Source organism: Equus przewalskii, chromosome 2, assembly GCF_037783145.1.
Source record: "Equus przewalskii isolate Varuska chromosome 2, EquPr2, whole genome shotgun sequence".
In the NCBI taxonomy this organism is placed as follows: Eukaryota; Metazoa; Chordata; class Mammalia; order Perissodactyla; family Equidae; genus Equus; species Equus przewalskii.
The window spans coordinates 46419380-46432813 of record NC_091832.1 but is presented as its reverse complement, the minus strand read 5'-3'; the positions used below and the strand labels follow the sequence as shown (position 1 = coordinate 46432813).

The following is a 13434-nucleotide window of genomic DNA, read 5'->3' as shown; positions in this document are numbered from 1 at the left end:
AAGCAGGTCAGTGTTGTCTGGGGCCAGAGGTGAGGAGAGGAACTGACTACAGCGTACGAGGTGCCCACTCCGGTGATGTAAATGGTCTCAGTCTTTACCGTGGTGGTGGTTATATTCGTCACAAACCACAGAACTGCACCCTGAAAGGGGGTGAATCTTATAAGATGTTTTAATTGGATTTATTGAGATATAAGAAAAAGGTTTTAAATTTGGGTGTATTTTTTTAAGCCAACCACAGGTGATTTACAACATATATATTAAAAGTTACGGATATGAAGAGGTTGAAAGTAAAGGGAGAGGAAAAGATATGCCATAAAAAGCCTAATCAAGGAAGGATGGGATTGCTATGCTAACATCCAATGAAACAGATTTCCCAATAAAAAGAACAAGACATGGAGAAGAACAGTTTATAATAAAAGGGTCAATTCAGCACGAAAATCTAACAGTTCTAAATTGGTACACAGCTAATAACACAGCCCCAAAAATACATCAAAGAGAGTGACATCAGCATCATGGTGGAGTGAGTTGTTCCCTTTGTCTCCCTTCTAAGTTACAACTAAATGGACATGCATTAACCAGCAGAGGGTTCCCTACACAGCACAATAGGGTGCCTGAGAGATCCACGCAGCCATGCATCTGAAGGTGGGTGGACTGGGCCCCTGGGAAGCAGGGGAACTAGGTGAGCGCACCCCGACCCCTCCCCGGGAGCAGTGATGCAGGCCGCGGGTCCTCACGCAGCGGCTGGAGCAACTGTAAGAGGAGGCAGGGGCAGCCTGCACACAAACACTTCTGGAGTGGTGGCCCGGTCTGCAGGAAGGGTCTGCTGTGGCACAGTGGCCCCACCCATAGGAGTGCTCCCTGCTGAGTGGTGGCAGCTCAGCCCCACCAAAGGAGCCCTGCCCACCAAGCACAACAGCTCAGCCAAACCGCCTGCCAAGGAAGAGCTGGCCTGTGCGTGAAAGAAGGCGCCCCTCCCCTCTCACCTAGCACAGCAGCTGAGCCAGTCCCTTGCTGAGCGCAGCAGTCCCACTTGCAGGACAGCGACTGGCCGGCAGAGCACAGAGGCCACACCTGCGTGTGCACGCGTGACCCACCAAGCAGCTGCGGCCAGCATGCAAACGCAGAGCAGCTGTACCTGCACAACTTCCAGCAGACGGGGCAGGATCAGAAACACAGCTCCTGCCCCCACCTCAGCAGTAGCAGGTGGAACCAAAACCTGATCCTACTACAAACATGCTGGCAAAGGGTCAGTTCATCGAACACCATGAAGAATGACAGTAACAATTCAGAGCAGGAGGAAAATGACAAGTCTCCAGAAACCAATCCTGAACTCACAGAAATTTACAATCTAAACGACAGAGAATTCAAAACACTTGTCACAAAGAAACTCAATGAGTTACAAGAAAACTCAGAAAGACAGTTCAATGAGCTCAGGAATAAAACTTATGAGCGGAAGGACTATTTCACCAAAGAGATTGAAGCTCTAAAAAAAAAAAAACAACAGAAATTCTGGATAAGAAGAACACAATTAATGAGATAAAAAATAATCTAGAATCCAAAAAAAATAGAGCTGATTCAATGGAGGACAGAATTAGTGATTTAGAGGATAGAAATCTAGAAATGCTTCAGGTAGAGAAGAAGGGAGAATTAAGGTTTTAAAAAAATGAAGAAATTCTTTGAGAACTATCCAACTCAATTAGGAAAAGCAACATAAGGATTATAGGTATTCCAGAAGGGGAGGAGAGGGAAAAAGGAGCAGAGAGCTTGTCCGAAGAAATTACAGCTGAGAACTTCCCAAACCTGGGGAAAGAATTGGACTTACAAGTATGTGAAGCCAATAGAACTCCTAATTACATCAATCCAAAAAGACCTTCTCCAAGGCATATAATATTAAAACTGCCAAAAATCAAGGACAAAGAAAGAATATTAAGGGTAGCAAGGCAGATGAAAATAACCTACAAAAGAACCCCTATCAGGCTTTCAGAGGACTTCTCAGCAGAAATCCTACATGCTAGGAGAGAACGGAATGATGTATTCGAAATAGTGAAAGACAAAAACTTTCAGCCAAGAATACTCTGTCCAGCGAAGCTACGCTTCCGATATGATGGAGTAATAAAAGGTTTCCAAGATAAACAAAAGCTGAGGGAGTTCATCACCACTAGGCCACAACATTACAAGAAACATTGAAAGGAGCCCTCCCATCTGAAACTAAAAAGCAAAGGTTTACAAAACCTTGAGCAAGGAGATAAATAGACAGGATCAGAAGATTTCAGCTCTACATCAGAATAGGTTAGTAAACACTTAATTATAACATAAAAGACAGAGGCAAGGAAAGTATCAAAAGTAACTATAAACACTTGAATTTAGTCACAAACTCACAACACAGAAAAGAACAATTTGTAACAACAATAACTCAGAAGGGGAAGAGGAAAAGGATAGAACCTGCTTAGGCTAATGGAGAAAAGAGGCTATGAAAAAATGGACTATCTCATCTGTGAGATCTTTTATATAAACCTCATGGTAACCACTAAAGAAAAAAATCATAAATAAAGAGAAAACTGAGAAAACCATCACAGAAAACCACCAAACTGAAATGGCAGTCAGAAACACAAGGGAAAAGAAATAGTGGAAATGTAGAACCACCAGGAAACAAGAGATAAAATGGCAGCATTAAGCCCTCATGTATCAATAATCACTCTAAATGTCAATGGATTGAATTCTTCAATCAAAAGACACAGAGTGGCTGAATGGATTAAAAAACAAGACCCAGCAATATACTGCCCCCAGGAAACACATCTCAGATCTAAAGACAAACAGAGGCTCAGAGTGAAGGGATGGAAGGTGATACTCCAAGCAAATGGCAAGCAAAAGAAAGCAGGTGTTGCCATACTTATATCAGACAGAGGAGATTTCAAGATAAAAACGTCAATGAGAGACAAAGAGGGTCAGTATATAATGATAAAAGGGACAAACACTTATGAATATGTATGCACCTAACACTGGAGCACCAAAGTATATAAAATCACTACTAACAAATCTAAAGGAAGAAAGTGACAGCAACAAATAATAGTAGGGGACCTCAACATGCCACCTACATCAATTGATAGGTCATCCAGACAGAGAGTCAACAAGGAAACAGTAGCCCTAAATGAAATACTATACCAGATGGACTTAATAGACATATATGGAACAATCCATCCAAAACCAGCAGAAAACACATTTTCTCAAATGCACATGGAACATTCTCAAAGACAGACCACATGCTGGGAAACAAAGCAAGCCTCAATACATTTAAGAAGACTGAAATCATATGAGGCATCTTTTCCACCCACAATGCTAAGAAACTAGAAATCAACTACAAGAAAAAGGCTGGGAAAGTTACAAACATGTGGAGACTAAACAACATGCTACTGAACAACAACTGGATCAATGAAGAAATCAAAGGAGAAATAAAAAACCACTTGGAGACAAATGAAAATGAAAACACAACACACCAACTCTTAGGGGATGCAGCAAAAGCAGTACTAAGAGGGAAATTTATAGCAACACAGGCCTACCCCAACAAATAAGAAAAATGTCAACTAAGTAATCTTAAACTACACCTAACAGAATTAGAAAAAGAAGGAAAAGAAAATCCCAAAGTCAGCAGAAGGAGGGAAATAATAAAAATCAGAGCAGAAATAAATGAAATAGAGACTAAAAAACCCAGAAACAATCAATGAAACTAAGAGCTGCTTCTTTAAGAAGATAAACAAAATTGATAAACCCTTAGCCAGACTCACTAAGAAAAAAAGAGAGAAGCTCAAATAAATAAAATTAAAAATGAAAGAGGAGAAACTACAAGAAATACAAAGGATTATAAGAAAATACTATAAAAACTATATGCCAACAAATTGGACAACCTAGAAGAAATGGATATTCTTAGAGTCACACAACCTCCCAAAATTGACTCAAGAAGAAATAGAGAATGTGAATAGACCAGTCATAAGTAAAGAGATTGAAACAGTAATCAAAACCTCCCCAAAAAAACAAAAGTCCAGGACCAGATGGCTTCTCAGGAGAATCCTACCAAACATTCAAAGAAGATTTAATACCTATCCTTCTCAAACTATTCCAAAAAGTTGAAGAAGACAGATTGAAGAAGACAGAACACTTCCTAACTCATTCTATGAGGCCAACATCACCCTGACACCAAAACCAGACAAGGACAACACAAAGAAGGAAAATTACAGGCCAGTATTGCTGATGAACATAGATGCAAAAATCCTTAACAAAATACTGACAAATTTGATACAACAATACATTAAAAGGATCATACACCACGATCAAGTGGGGTTTATACCAGGGACACAGGATGGTTCAACATCTGCATATCAATCAATGTGATACTACACCACATCAACAAAATGAGGAATAAAAATCACATGATCATCTCAATAGATGCTGAGAAAGCATTTGATGAGATCCAACATCCATTTACAATAAAAACTCTCATAAAATGGGTATAGAAAGAAAGTATCTCAACATATTATTAAACCCACATATGACAAACCCACAGCCAACATCACACTCAGTGGGGAAAAACTGAAAGCCATCCCTCTGAGAACAGGAACAAGACAAGGGTGCCCACTCTCACCATTCCTGTTCAACACAGTACTGGAGGTTTTGGCCAGAGCAATTAGGCAAGAAAAAGAAATACAAAGAATCCAAATTGGAAAGAAAAAAGTAAAACTCTATTTGCGGACAATGTGACTCTCTATATAGAAAACTCTAAAGAATCCAGCAGAAAGCTACTAGAAATAATCAACAACTACAGCAAAGTTTCAGGATACAAAATCAACTTTCAAAAATGAGTTGCATTTCTATACGCTAATAACAAACTAGTAGACAGAGAAGTCAAGAACATAATCCCACTTACAATCACAAGAAAAAGAATAAAATATCTAGGAATAAATTTAACCAAGGAGGTGAAAGACCTATACACTGAAAACTATAAGACATTATTGAAAGAAATCAAAGAATACATAAAGAAACAGAAAGATATTCCATGCTCTGATTAGAGGAATAAACATAGTTAAAATGTCCACATTACCTAAAGCAATCTACAGATTCAATGCAATCCCAATTAGAATCCCAATGACATTCTTCACGGAAATAGAACAAAGAATCCTAAAATTTACAGGGAATAACAAAAGACTCTGAATAGCCAAAGCAATCCTGAGAAACAAGAACAAAGCTGGAGATATCACAATCCCTGACTTCAAAATATACTACAAAGCTATAGTAATCAAATCAGCACAGTAATAGCACAAAAACAGACACACAGATCACTGGAACAGAATCAAAAGTCCAGAAATAAAAACACACATCTATGGACAGCTAATCTTCGACAAAGGAGCCAACAACATACAATGGAGAAAGGAAAGTCTCTTCAATAAATGGCGCTGGGAAAACTGGACAGCCACATGCAAAAGAATGATGTAGACCTCTGTCTTACACTGTACACAAAAATTAACTCAAAATGGATCAAAGACTTGAAGGTAAGACATGAAACCATAAAACTCCTACAAGAAAATATAGGCAGTATGCTCTTTCACATCGATCTTAGCAGCATCTTTTCGAATACCATGTCTTCTCAGGTAAGGGAAACAAAAGAAAAAATAGACAAATGGGACTACGTTAAAGTAAAAAGCTTCCACAAGGCAAAGGAAATCCCGAATAAAACAAAAAGACAACCCACCAACTAGGAGAAAATATTTGCAAATCATATATCTGACAAGGGGTTAATTTCCAAAATATATAAAGAACTCATACAACTCAACAACAAAAAGACAAAAAATCTGATCAAAAAATATGATATACAGATGGCCAACAGACACATGAAAAGATGTTCAACATCACTAATTATCAGGGAAATGCAAATCCAAACTACAATGAGATATCACCTCACACCCATCAGAATGGCTACAATTAACAAGACAAGAAATAACAGGTGTTGGAGAGGATGTGGAGAGAAGGGAGCTCTCATACTCTGCTGGTGGGAGTGCAAACTGGTGCAGCCACTATGGAAACCAGCATGGAGACTTCTCAAAAAATTAAACATAGAAATACCATATGCTCCAGCTATCCTACTACTGGGTGTTGATCCAAAGAACATTAAATAAACAATACAAAGATTTCTATGCACCCCTATGTTCACTGAAGCATTATTCACAATAGTCAAGATGTGGAAACAACTCAAGTGCCCATCAATTGATGAATGGATAAAGAAGATGTGATATATATATACAACAGACTACTACTCAGCCATAAAAAAGACAAAATCATTCCATTTGCAACAACATGGATGGACCTTGAGGATATTATGTTAAGTGAAATAAGCCAGACAGAGAAAGACAAACACTGTATGATTTCACTCATATGTGGAAGATAAACAAACACGTGGATAAAGAGAACAGATTAGTGGTTACCAGAGGGGAAGGGTGTTGAGGGGTGGGTGAAAGGGGTAAAGGGGCACATAGGTATGGTGACATAAAAACTAGACTATTGCTGGTGAGCATAATGCAGTCTATACAGAAACTGATAATATAATAATGTACACCTGAAATCACACAATGTTATAAACCAATATGACCTCAATAAAATTTTATAAAAAATTAAAAAACTGGCAGACCACCAGGGCAACGAAGAGGGACCAGCCCTGTTAGATCCTAACATAGAAGAAAACCCTGCTAATGTAAGCAGAGTGGTATCAGTGGACCTGCAATGGAACAGAACGAAAAACCAGAAATGATACTGTCAGTATAAAGAAGTTTAGCTCTTGATACAGGTGGTAAAGATGGATTTTACCAACAAATGTTGTTGAGAATAGATAAAAATTGACTCCTACCTCACACCACACACCATTATAAACTCCACATGAACCTACTAAAAAATTTCAACTGTGTGTGCGTGTGTGTGTGTAAAACAAGACAGGAAAGCACTCAAGCTACTAATAATTAGGGAAATGAAAATTAAGACCAAATGCAACACACTGTTTCTACTGGAGTGGCAATCACTTTAAAATCCTGACACATACGCCCTCTCCTATAACCAGGCAATCCCCCCAGGTCACATCCCGGGAGGTCATCTCGAGGTGGGTGGTAGGAGACACGCAAAATACATTCTTGGTAACGTGGGTCATAACAACACAAATGCCCAGCAGCAGTAGAATGGCTAAGTAAATCGAGGCCTGATTTTTCTTACAAGGAATGAAGGACCAGCCATACCTTCAACATGCAAGAATCTCAAAAATAATGTCGGAGAGAGAAAGAAACCCCAGAGAACACATACAGCACAGTTCATCTAAGTAAACCTTCAACAAACGCACACCAAATGGTACAGCGTCTACACACACACACTCGACCCTCAAGAAAAGGAAGGAGGGCCCAGCCCTGTGGCCAAGTGGTTGGGCTCGCACACCACTGCAGCAGCCCAGGGTTTCGCTGGTTGGGATCCTGGGCGCAGACATGGCATCGCTCATCAAGCCATGCTGAGGCGGCGTCCCACATGCCACAACTAGAAGGACCCACAACTAAAAATATCTGACTATGTACTGGGGGGCTTTGGGGAAAAAAAGGAAAAATTTTTTTACAAGTCTTTAAAAAAAAAGGAAGGAGATGATGAACACAGGCAGGATAAGGGGCCCTCTGGCTGCGGCCTGACGGGGAGCATGCTATTACTCACCGAACCGTGTCCAAAGGGCACACGGTTTCTCTTCCACGTTGACATACGGGGGACAGGAACTCCATGCCATGTGTCCATCCAGAGGCTGGAATTTGGTCCGAAGAATTATACACACCAAGACTGTTAGTAGAGGCTATATGAAAAGCTCAGATTACCTCTGAACCCTGATTGTAAGCACCTTTCAAACGCCGACACGTACAGTGCTAAGAAACCAGGCAGCCCTTCGCTGCCGGCCTCGCTGCCCAACAGCCTCTTAGCAGACGTCAGATTAAAGATGTTTGAATATCGCAGCAGCAACATGTGAAGCCACACAGCTGTCTGAAGCAGTTAATTTAGCCATCCTCTCACGGGTGGACACAGAATTTATCCCTGGCGATGACAACTTGGAAAAGCCGAGTGAGATCCTGGCCGAGAACAAACAGTGGCCCCAGTCATGCGCGCACGCTGTCACCTATGCAGAGTCTGCGGCCCCCTGAGCCGGGGGTGAGGCTACGGCAAGGCGTCCGGCAGCCCAGACCGCGGGACACGCTCAGCGGATTTAGGCCCAAATGCTGGGTTATAATACCCCCTCAAAAAAGCACATTATTAAAGCAATTCACGCATTTTTCTATATTTAAAAAAAACACTGCTGACACCAAAGATCTTATACCAAAACACCTTATATACGCCAAACTCCCTAATTTGATATATTTATGAGATATACTCATACTACCCAAGCTATCTCAGATTTCAAACGCTCATCTTCGCACTCAGAGCCCCAGCGCAGTGCCGGTGGGCCGGGCCAGCCCAGCGTTCAAAGGACCAATGAATGAAGTGGTCATCGACATCCACAGATCACACGTCTTACAGGAAAGATTTAAATTAGCTCATATTGAAGTTCATTTTCCATTGTTGAATTAAAGGAACTCTTTAATTCCTTAAAAATGTAATTTAAGATTCTTTTTAGAAACCTGCTTTATTTTTCCTTAAAACTGGGCAAAAAAGTTATATAACACCACTGATGCGCTCATAATGCTTGATGACTTAAGATACACCTCCTTCTCCATAAGTCACCCGATTCCATGCTCTCAAGCCATTTCAGGAGGAGGGGTGTAAGGAGGCACCCTCGTTTGATTAACGGGGCTTCACACTTACATGGAATTCAGTTGTGTTGAGAATGTGGCGCCCATCTGGGCTCCAACAAGAAGCCACCAGCCCAGCTGAACCCTCGTCTATTCTGCAGTGCCATTCTGGCTGTTCCAGCGACCACACCTAGACTCAGGAGAGAAACGCAGATCACAAACTAGTCATGCACTAATTAAGCTTAAAAACAACTGGATGTCAGGGCTGGCCAGGTAGTGCAGTGGTTAAGTTCACACACTCCGCTTCAGTGGCCTGGGGTTCACAGGTTTGGATCCCAGGTGCTGACCTAGCACCACTCATCAAGCCACGCTGTGGCAGGTGTCCCACATACAAAATAGAGGAAGATGGGCACGGATGTTAGCTCAGGGCCAGTCTTCCTCACACACACACAAAAAAAACCCCAAAAAACACAACTGGATGAAAACTGCAGAGGCAAAGCACAGGGTATCTTTCAAAACCTTTCACTGTTACGAAGCGCTGGTTCTAGTTTGCACCAACATATAAGCCATACCTCCTGGTGATTTCACTTTGTTGTAGTTTTAAACAGTTTACTCACTTTGCCATCCCTCAGCCCTGACTGAGCTCAGCTTAGGTCTGCAAGCAAACACCACTTCTTAGCGCTTCCCCACACGCGTGCTTCCAAGCAGCTAGACGGCCATCTGTAACACTTCGGGGATGAGTTATAGCTGCTTACAGATTAAGAATATTTAAGTGTTTTCTGGTTTTAAAAGTACTTAAACTACTAGAGAACTACTATAATTTTAGAAGAAAACTAGCTTTGAGCTGCACTGCACGGCCTTGTTTTCCAAACTAGAAGGGCACAGGAAAAGACCATTCCGTCCAGGCTGGGACCTTGGGCAGGCTCCTTGGCTCTGCCCCTGCGGGCACCGTACCTGCACTAGCCCTCGTTTATACATGGCACACAGGATGAAGAGCGAGTCGGCCGACCACTCGATGTGCTGGATCTGGTCCAGGCAGGTGTACAGCTGAAGGATCTGAAGGGTGTTCACGTCCCGGACCACTAACCGATACTGGACACAGGAAGCCTACAAATGGAAAAGACAGCCCTGATGCTCTGCTCTCTCCAGGAAGGCGGCTTTCAGGAAGTCAATGCCCCCCATTCAGGAACTGTTTCCTTCTCTCCTTTCAACATGCTTTCTATCTAGATGGTCTCATGTTTATCATCAATTATATAGCCCATTCCAAAAATGGGTTAATTAAAAGATAAAGTTGAAATATACAAACTGGGTATTAAAACTGCTATATTCCAGTACTAAGTGTTATTTTAAAGCTCTGCTTGAGTCATTTTCCACTCTAATCATATGTTAAAAACGAAACTTAAGTAGGAAATAGCACTGGGAGAAAGTTCTTATGTGAACTAACCAAATTCTCGCCTAGTTTTATCACTTGCAGACAATTTATGAGGAGTAAGAATTGAGGCCTCACATGCTGACAAGAATGACTACAGAAGCCAGAGTTCCCTTTGTACAAGGCCGAACTCTGAGCCAAACCAACAGAAAGTCAATATATGTGTTTTAACTTGTGCAAATGTAAGGACGCTTCATAATTGCTCATTTACCTACCATGAGATAATAGAAAATATATATTGGCCTCTGCTCCTGGGTGCTGACACAGGTCTCCTGGAACCCGTGCAATTTCCTGGGTGACAGGAGCATCTCTTGGTCTAATGAGGCGACTCTGGGTAGGCTCCTGGATGGGGCTGGTCACCAGAAAGACCAAGCCATAACTAGAAGCTTGGAATTTTCAGGCCCACTCCCCATTCTCTTGAGAAGGGCTGAAAATGAAGTTAATAACTGATCACACCTATGTGAGGAAGGCTCCTAAAACCCCAACAGTACGGGGTTCAGAGAGCTTCCAGGCTGGCAACACATCCACACTGGGAGAGTGATGCACCCCAGTTCCACGGGGACAGAAACGCCTGCCCTTGGGACCCTCCCAGTCCTGGCCCCATCTCTTCATCTGGCTCTTCACCAGCATCCTTAATCACACCCTTTAATAAAGTGGTAAATGTAAGCGTTTCCCTGAGTTCTGTGAGCTGCTCTAACAAATTAACTGAGCGCGAGGAGGGGGGTGTGGGAACCCCTGATTTTTAGCCAAGTTGGAGGTGGCCTGGGGACCCCATATTGAGCACCTGAAGTGAGGGGGGTAGCCTTGTGGGACTGAGCCCTTAACCTGCGGGATCTGACACAATCTCCAAGCGGACGGTGTCAGAATTGAGTTAATTTGTAGGACACCCAGCTAGTGTCATGGATAATTACTTGGTGTGGGGGAAAACTCCCCCACATTTGGTGTCAGAAGTGTTGTGAGCATGGTAGCAGTGTGAGTAAAGGAGACTCAAGGGAGGGAAAAACGGGTGGATTTTCTTACATACCTACATTAACATACTGACTATGAAAGTGTTTAAGAGATGCTGTTTTCTTAAAAATACGGTTCATGTCCATATTTGTCAATAATATCCATATCTAAGCAAATAATTTCTATGTTTGAATGTACTTAGCTACTGATTGTTAATTATATTAGTTTTAAAATCAAAAACCGATTTTTATATGTTAATTGCTTCTTTTTGGTACTTTTCAAGGTCAAACTAGATTATTAGTTTGTGTTTTATGGATTCCCATTAAATCAAAGCCACATAAGTTTTCCATAGAAAAGGGGGAGAGGGAGGGTGACTGCAGATTAGAACAAACATGTGTCACGAGGCTGATTTTTTCACACCACAGCTTTGAAAACTGCTCAGTTACAACGAATTCCTTATGAAGTGGAACATTTGTATCAACACCTGGAAAAATCACTTCAAATCTGTTGCGAGATATTAAAAATGGCAACACGGACCTACTTTCTTCAGTATTTAGGATAGAGCTTCGAAGAACACGATACCAGCAACATTATTACCAAGTGTTCACAATATCGACCAGTGTAAAAAGCAAAAAAGTACCAAAATTAAGCAAGGAAATATAACCTTTCTCTTTATAATTTGCTGGAATTTTCACAAATGACTTTTAAAAAACTAATTTGGGGGGGGCACTTTGAAAAATACACCAAGGTTTTTCGGGATGCCATTTAAACTAAAGATATTTTGCATTTTGCAGCTGAATACATTTTATGTGATTTAGAATAACACTTTCATAAAAATAAGCAGACACATAACTTGAGTTATATTTTCAAAGACCAAGAACAAAAAGAATATTAATAAAGGCTGAAACTGAAAAAGAACCATGAAGCATCAGTCAGTTAATAGACAGCAAAAGAAACTAAGTACACTTTTTATAATGCATCATTTTTTTTTCCTGAATGGCTTTCCAATGCCAATCATCTCCCACCCACCGCATCCCCTCCCCCAGATTCTGAGGATAAACACTGGTTATATTGGCATATTTCAAAACTTCAGTTTTGTGTGCAGACTAGCTCAGCGATTTAAGCAGCATTCTGCCACCCATGGAAGGAACAGCCCAAATCCCCGGAGTGCGGACAACTCTCTTTATCTAGAGATAGAACGCTACTTATTTAAACCATTTATATGGCACCTGCTAGACACCAGGGAAAACGGCTGAAAAAGACGACAGAGACTAGCTACACCATTGCACCAGTTTACAGCCAATAGAATCACGTATTTGCCTTTTTGTGACAAAACAACAACGAGCTGATATCTCCTGTGTCCTCAAGTGTGTGAAGACGGCAATGCTTTTGCTTGCCTTTGACAGATGTAAACCCAGGTGCAGGGAGGCTGGTACCTGTCCGGGTCACCTGTCTGCGGCCCGTGCCTGAGTCCCCTGCCCGGGTCCTCTGTCTGCAGCATCTGCCCAGGTCACCCGTCTGCGGCACCTGCCCGGGGAACCGGCCCAGGTCCCGTGACCAGGTCTCCTGACCGAGCTGCCTGCACCCCGGGCCCCGCGGCCGCCCGCTGCTCCCCGACCCGGGGTCCCCGCGGAGGACCCGCCCTCGGCCCAGGCTCCGCGGGCGCTCACCAGGTACTTGCCGTCCGGGGAGAACTTGCAGAGCAGGCCGGAGAGCTTGAACACCTCGGAGAAGTTCATGGCTGCCGCCGGACCTCGCGCCCGGGACCCCAAGCCCGCAGCCCCGCGCCCCTGCACCGTGCGCGGAGCCGGGACCGCCGCAACCGCCGCCTCCGCGGCCGGAAGTGATGGAAGGCGGGAAGCGCACCGGAGCCTATCAGGGCTCCGGACGACCGCGCGGCATTGTGGGGCTTGTAGTTCGCGCTAAAGGAACCGCCCCGGTTCTTCCGACGCGGGATTCCGCGATGCTGGAGGGTGGGAGGCCTCCGGGTCCGGTCCAGATAGGTTGCTAAGGAAAGGCAGGAGGGGCGCTGAAGTTGAATTTCAGATAAACAACGAATCCTTTCTAGGATAAATGTGTTCCCAAATACTGCATGGGGCATATTTATGCTAGAGAACTACATGCTTATCTGAAATTTAAATGTAACTGGGCGTCCTGTGTACTTATGTTTATATATGTATTTATACTTATATGTAAATATATTCACACATAAATATGTAATAGTTTATATACATATGTTATATTTTATACATGGTGTATAAATAAATACTC

At 42.5% G+C, this 13434-nt stretch overlaps 1 protein-coding gene across 1 annotated transcript in view; it reads right to left on the bottom strand.

The window, feature by feature from the left end:
• Window positions 1–13434, bottom strand: part of WRAP73 (WD repeat containing, antisense to TP73) — a 28182-nt gene that overhangs the window by 12544 nt on the left and 2204 nt on the right. The window contains 3 exon segments of the mRNA XM_070604675.1: window positions 8860–8976; window positions 9741–9893; window positions 12834–13170. Of these exon segments, the coding sequence (XP_070460776.1) occupies window positions 8860–8976; window positions 9741–9893; window positions 12834–12902 (339 nt within the window). The 5' untranslated portion in view covers window positions 12903–13170.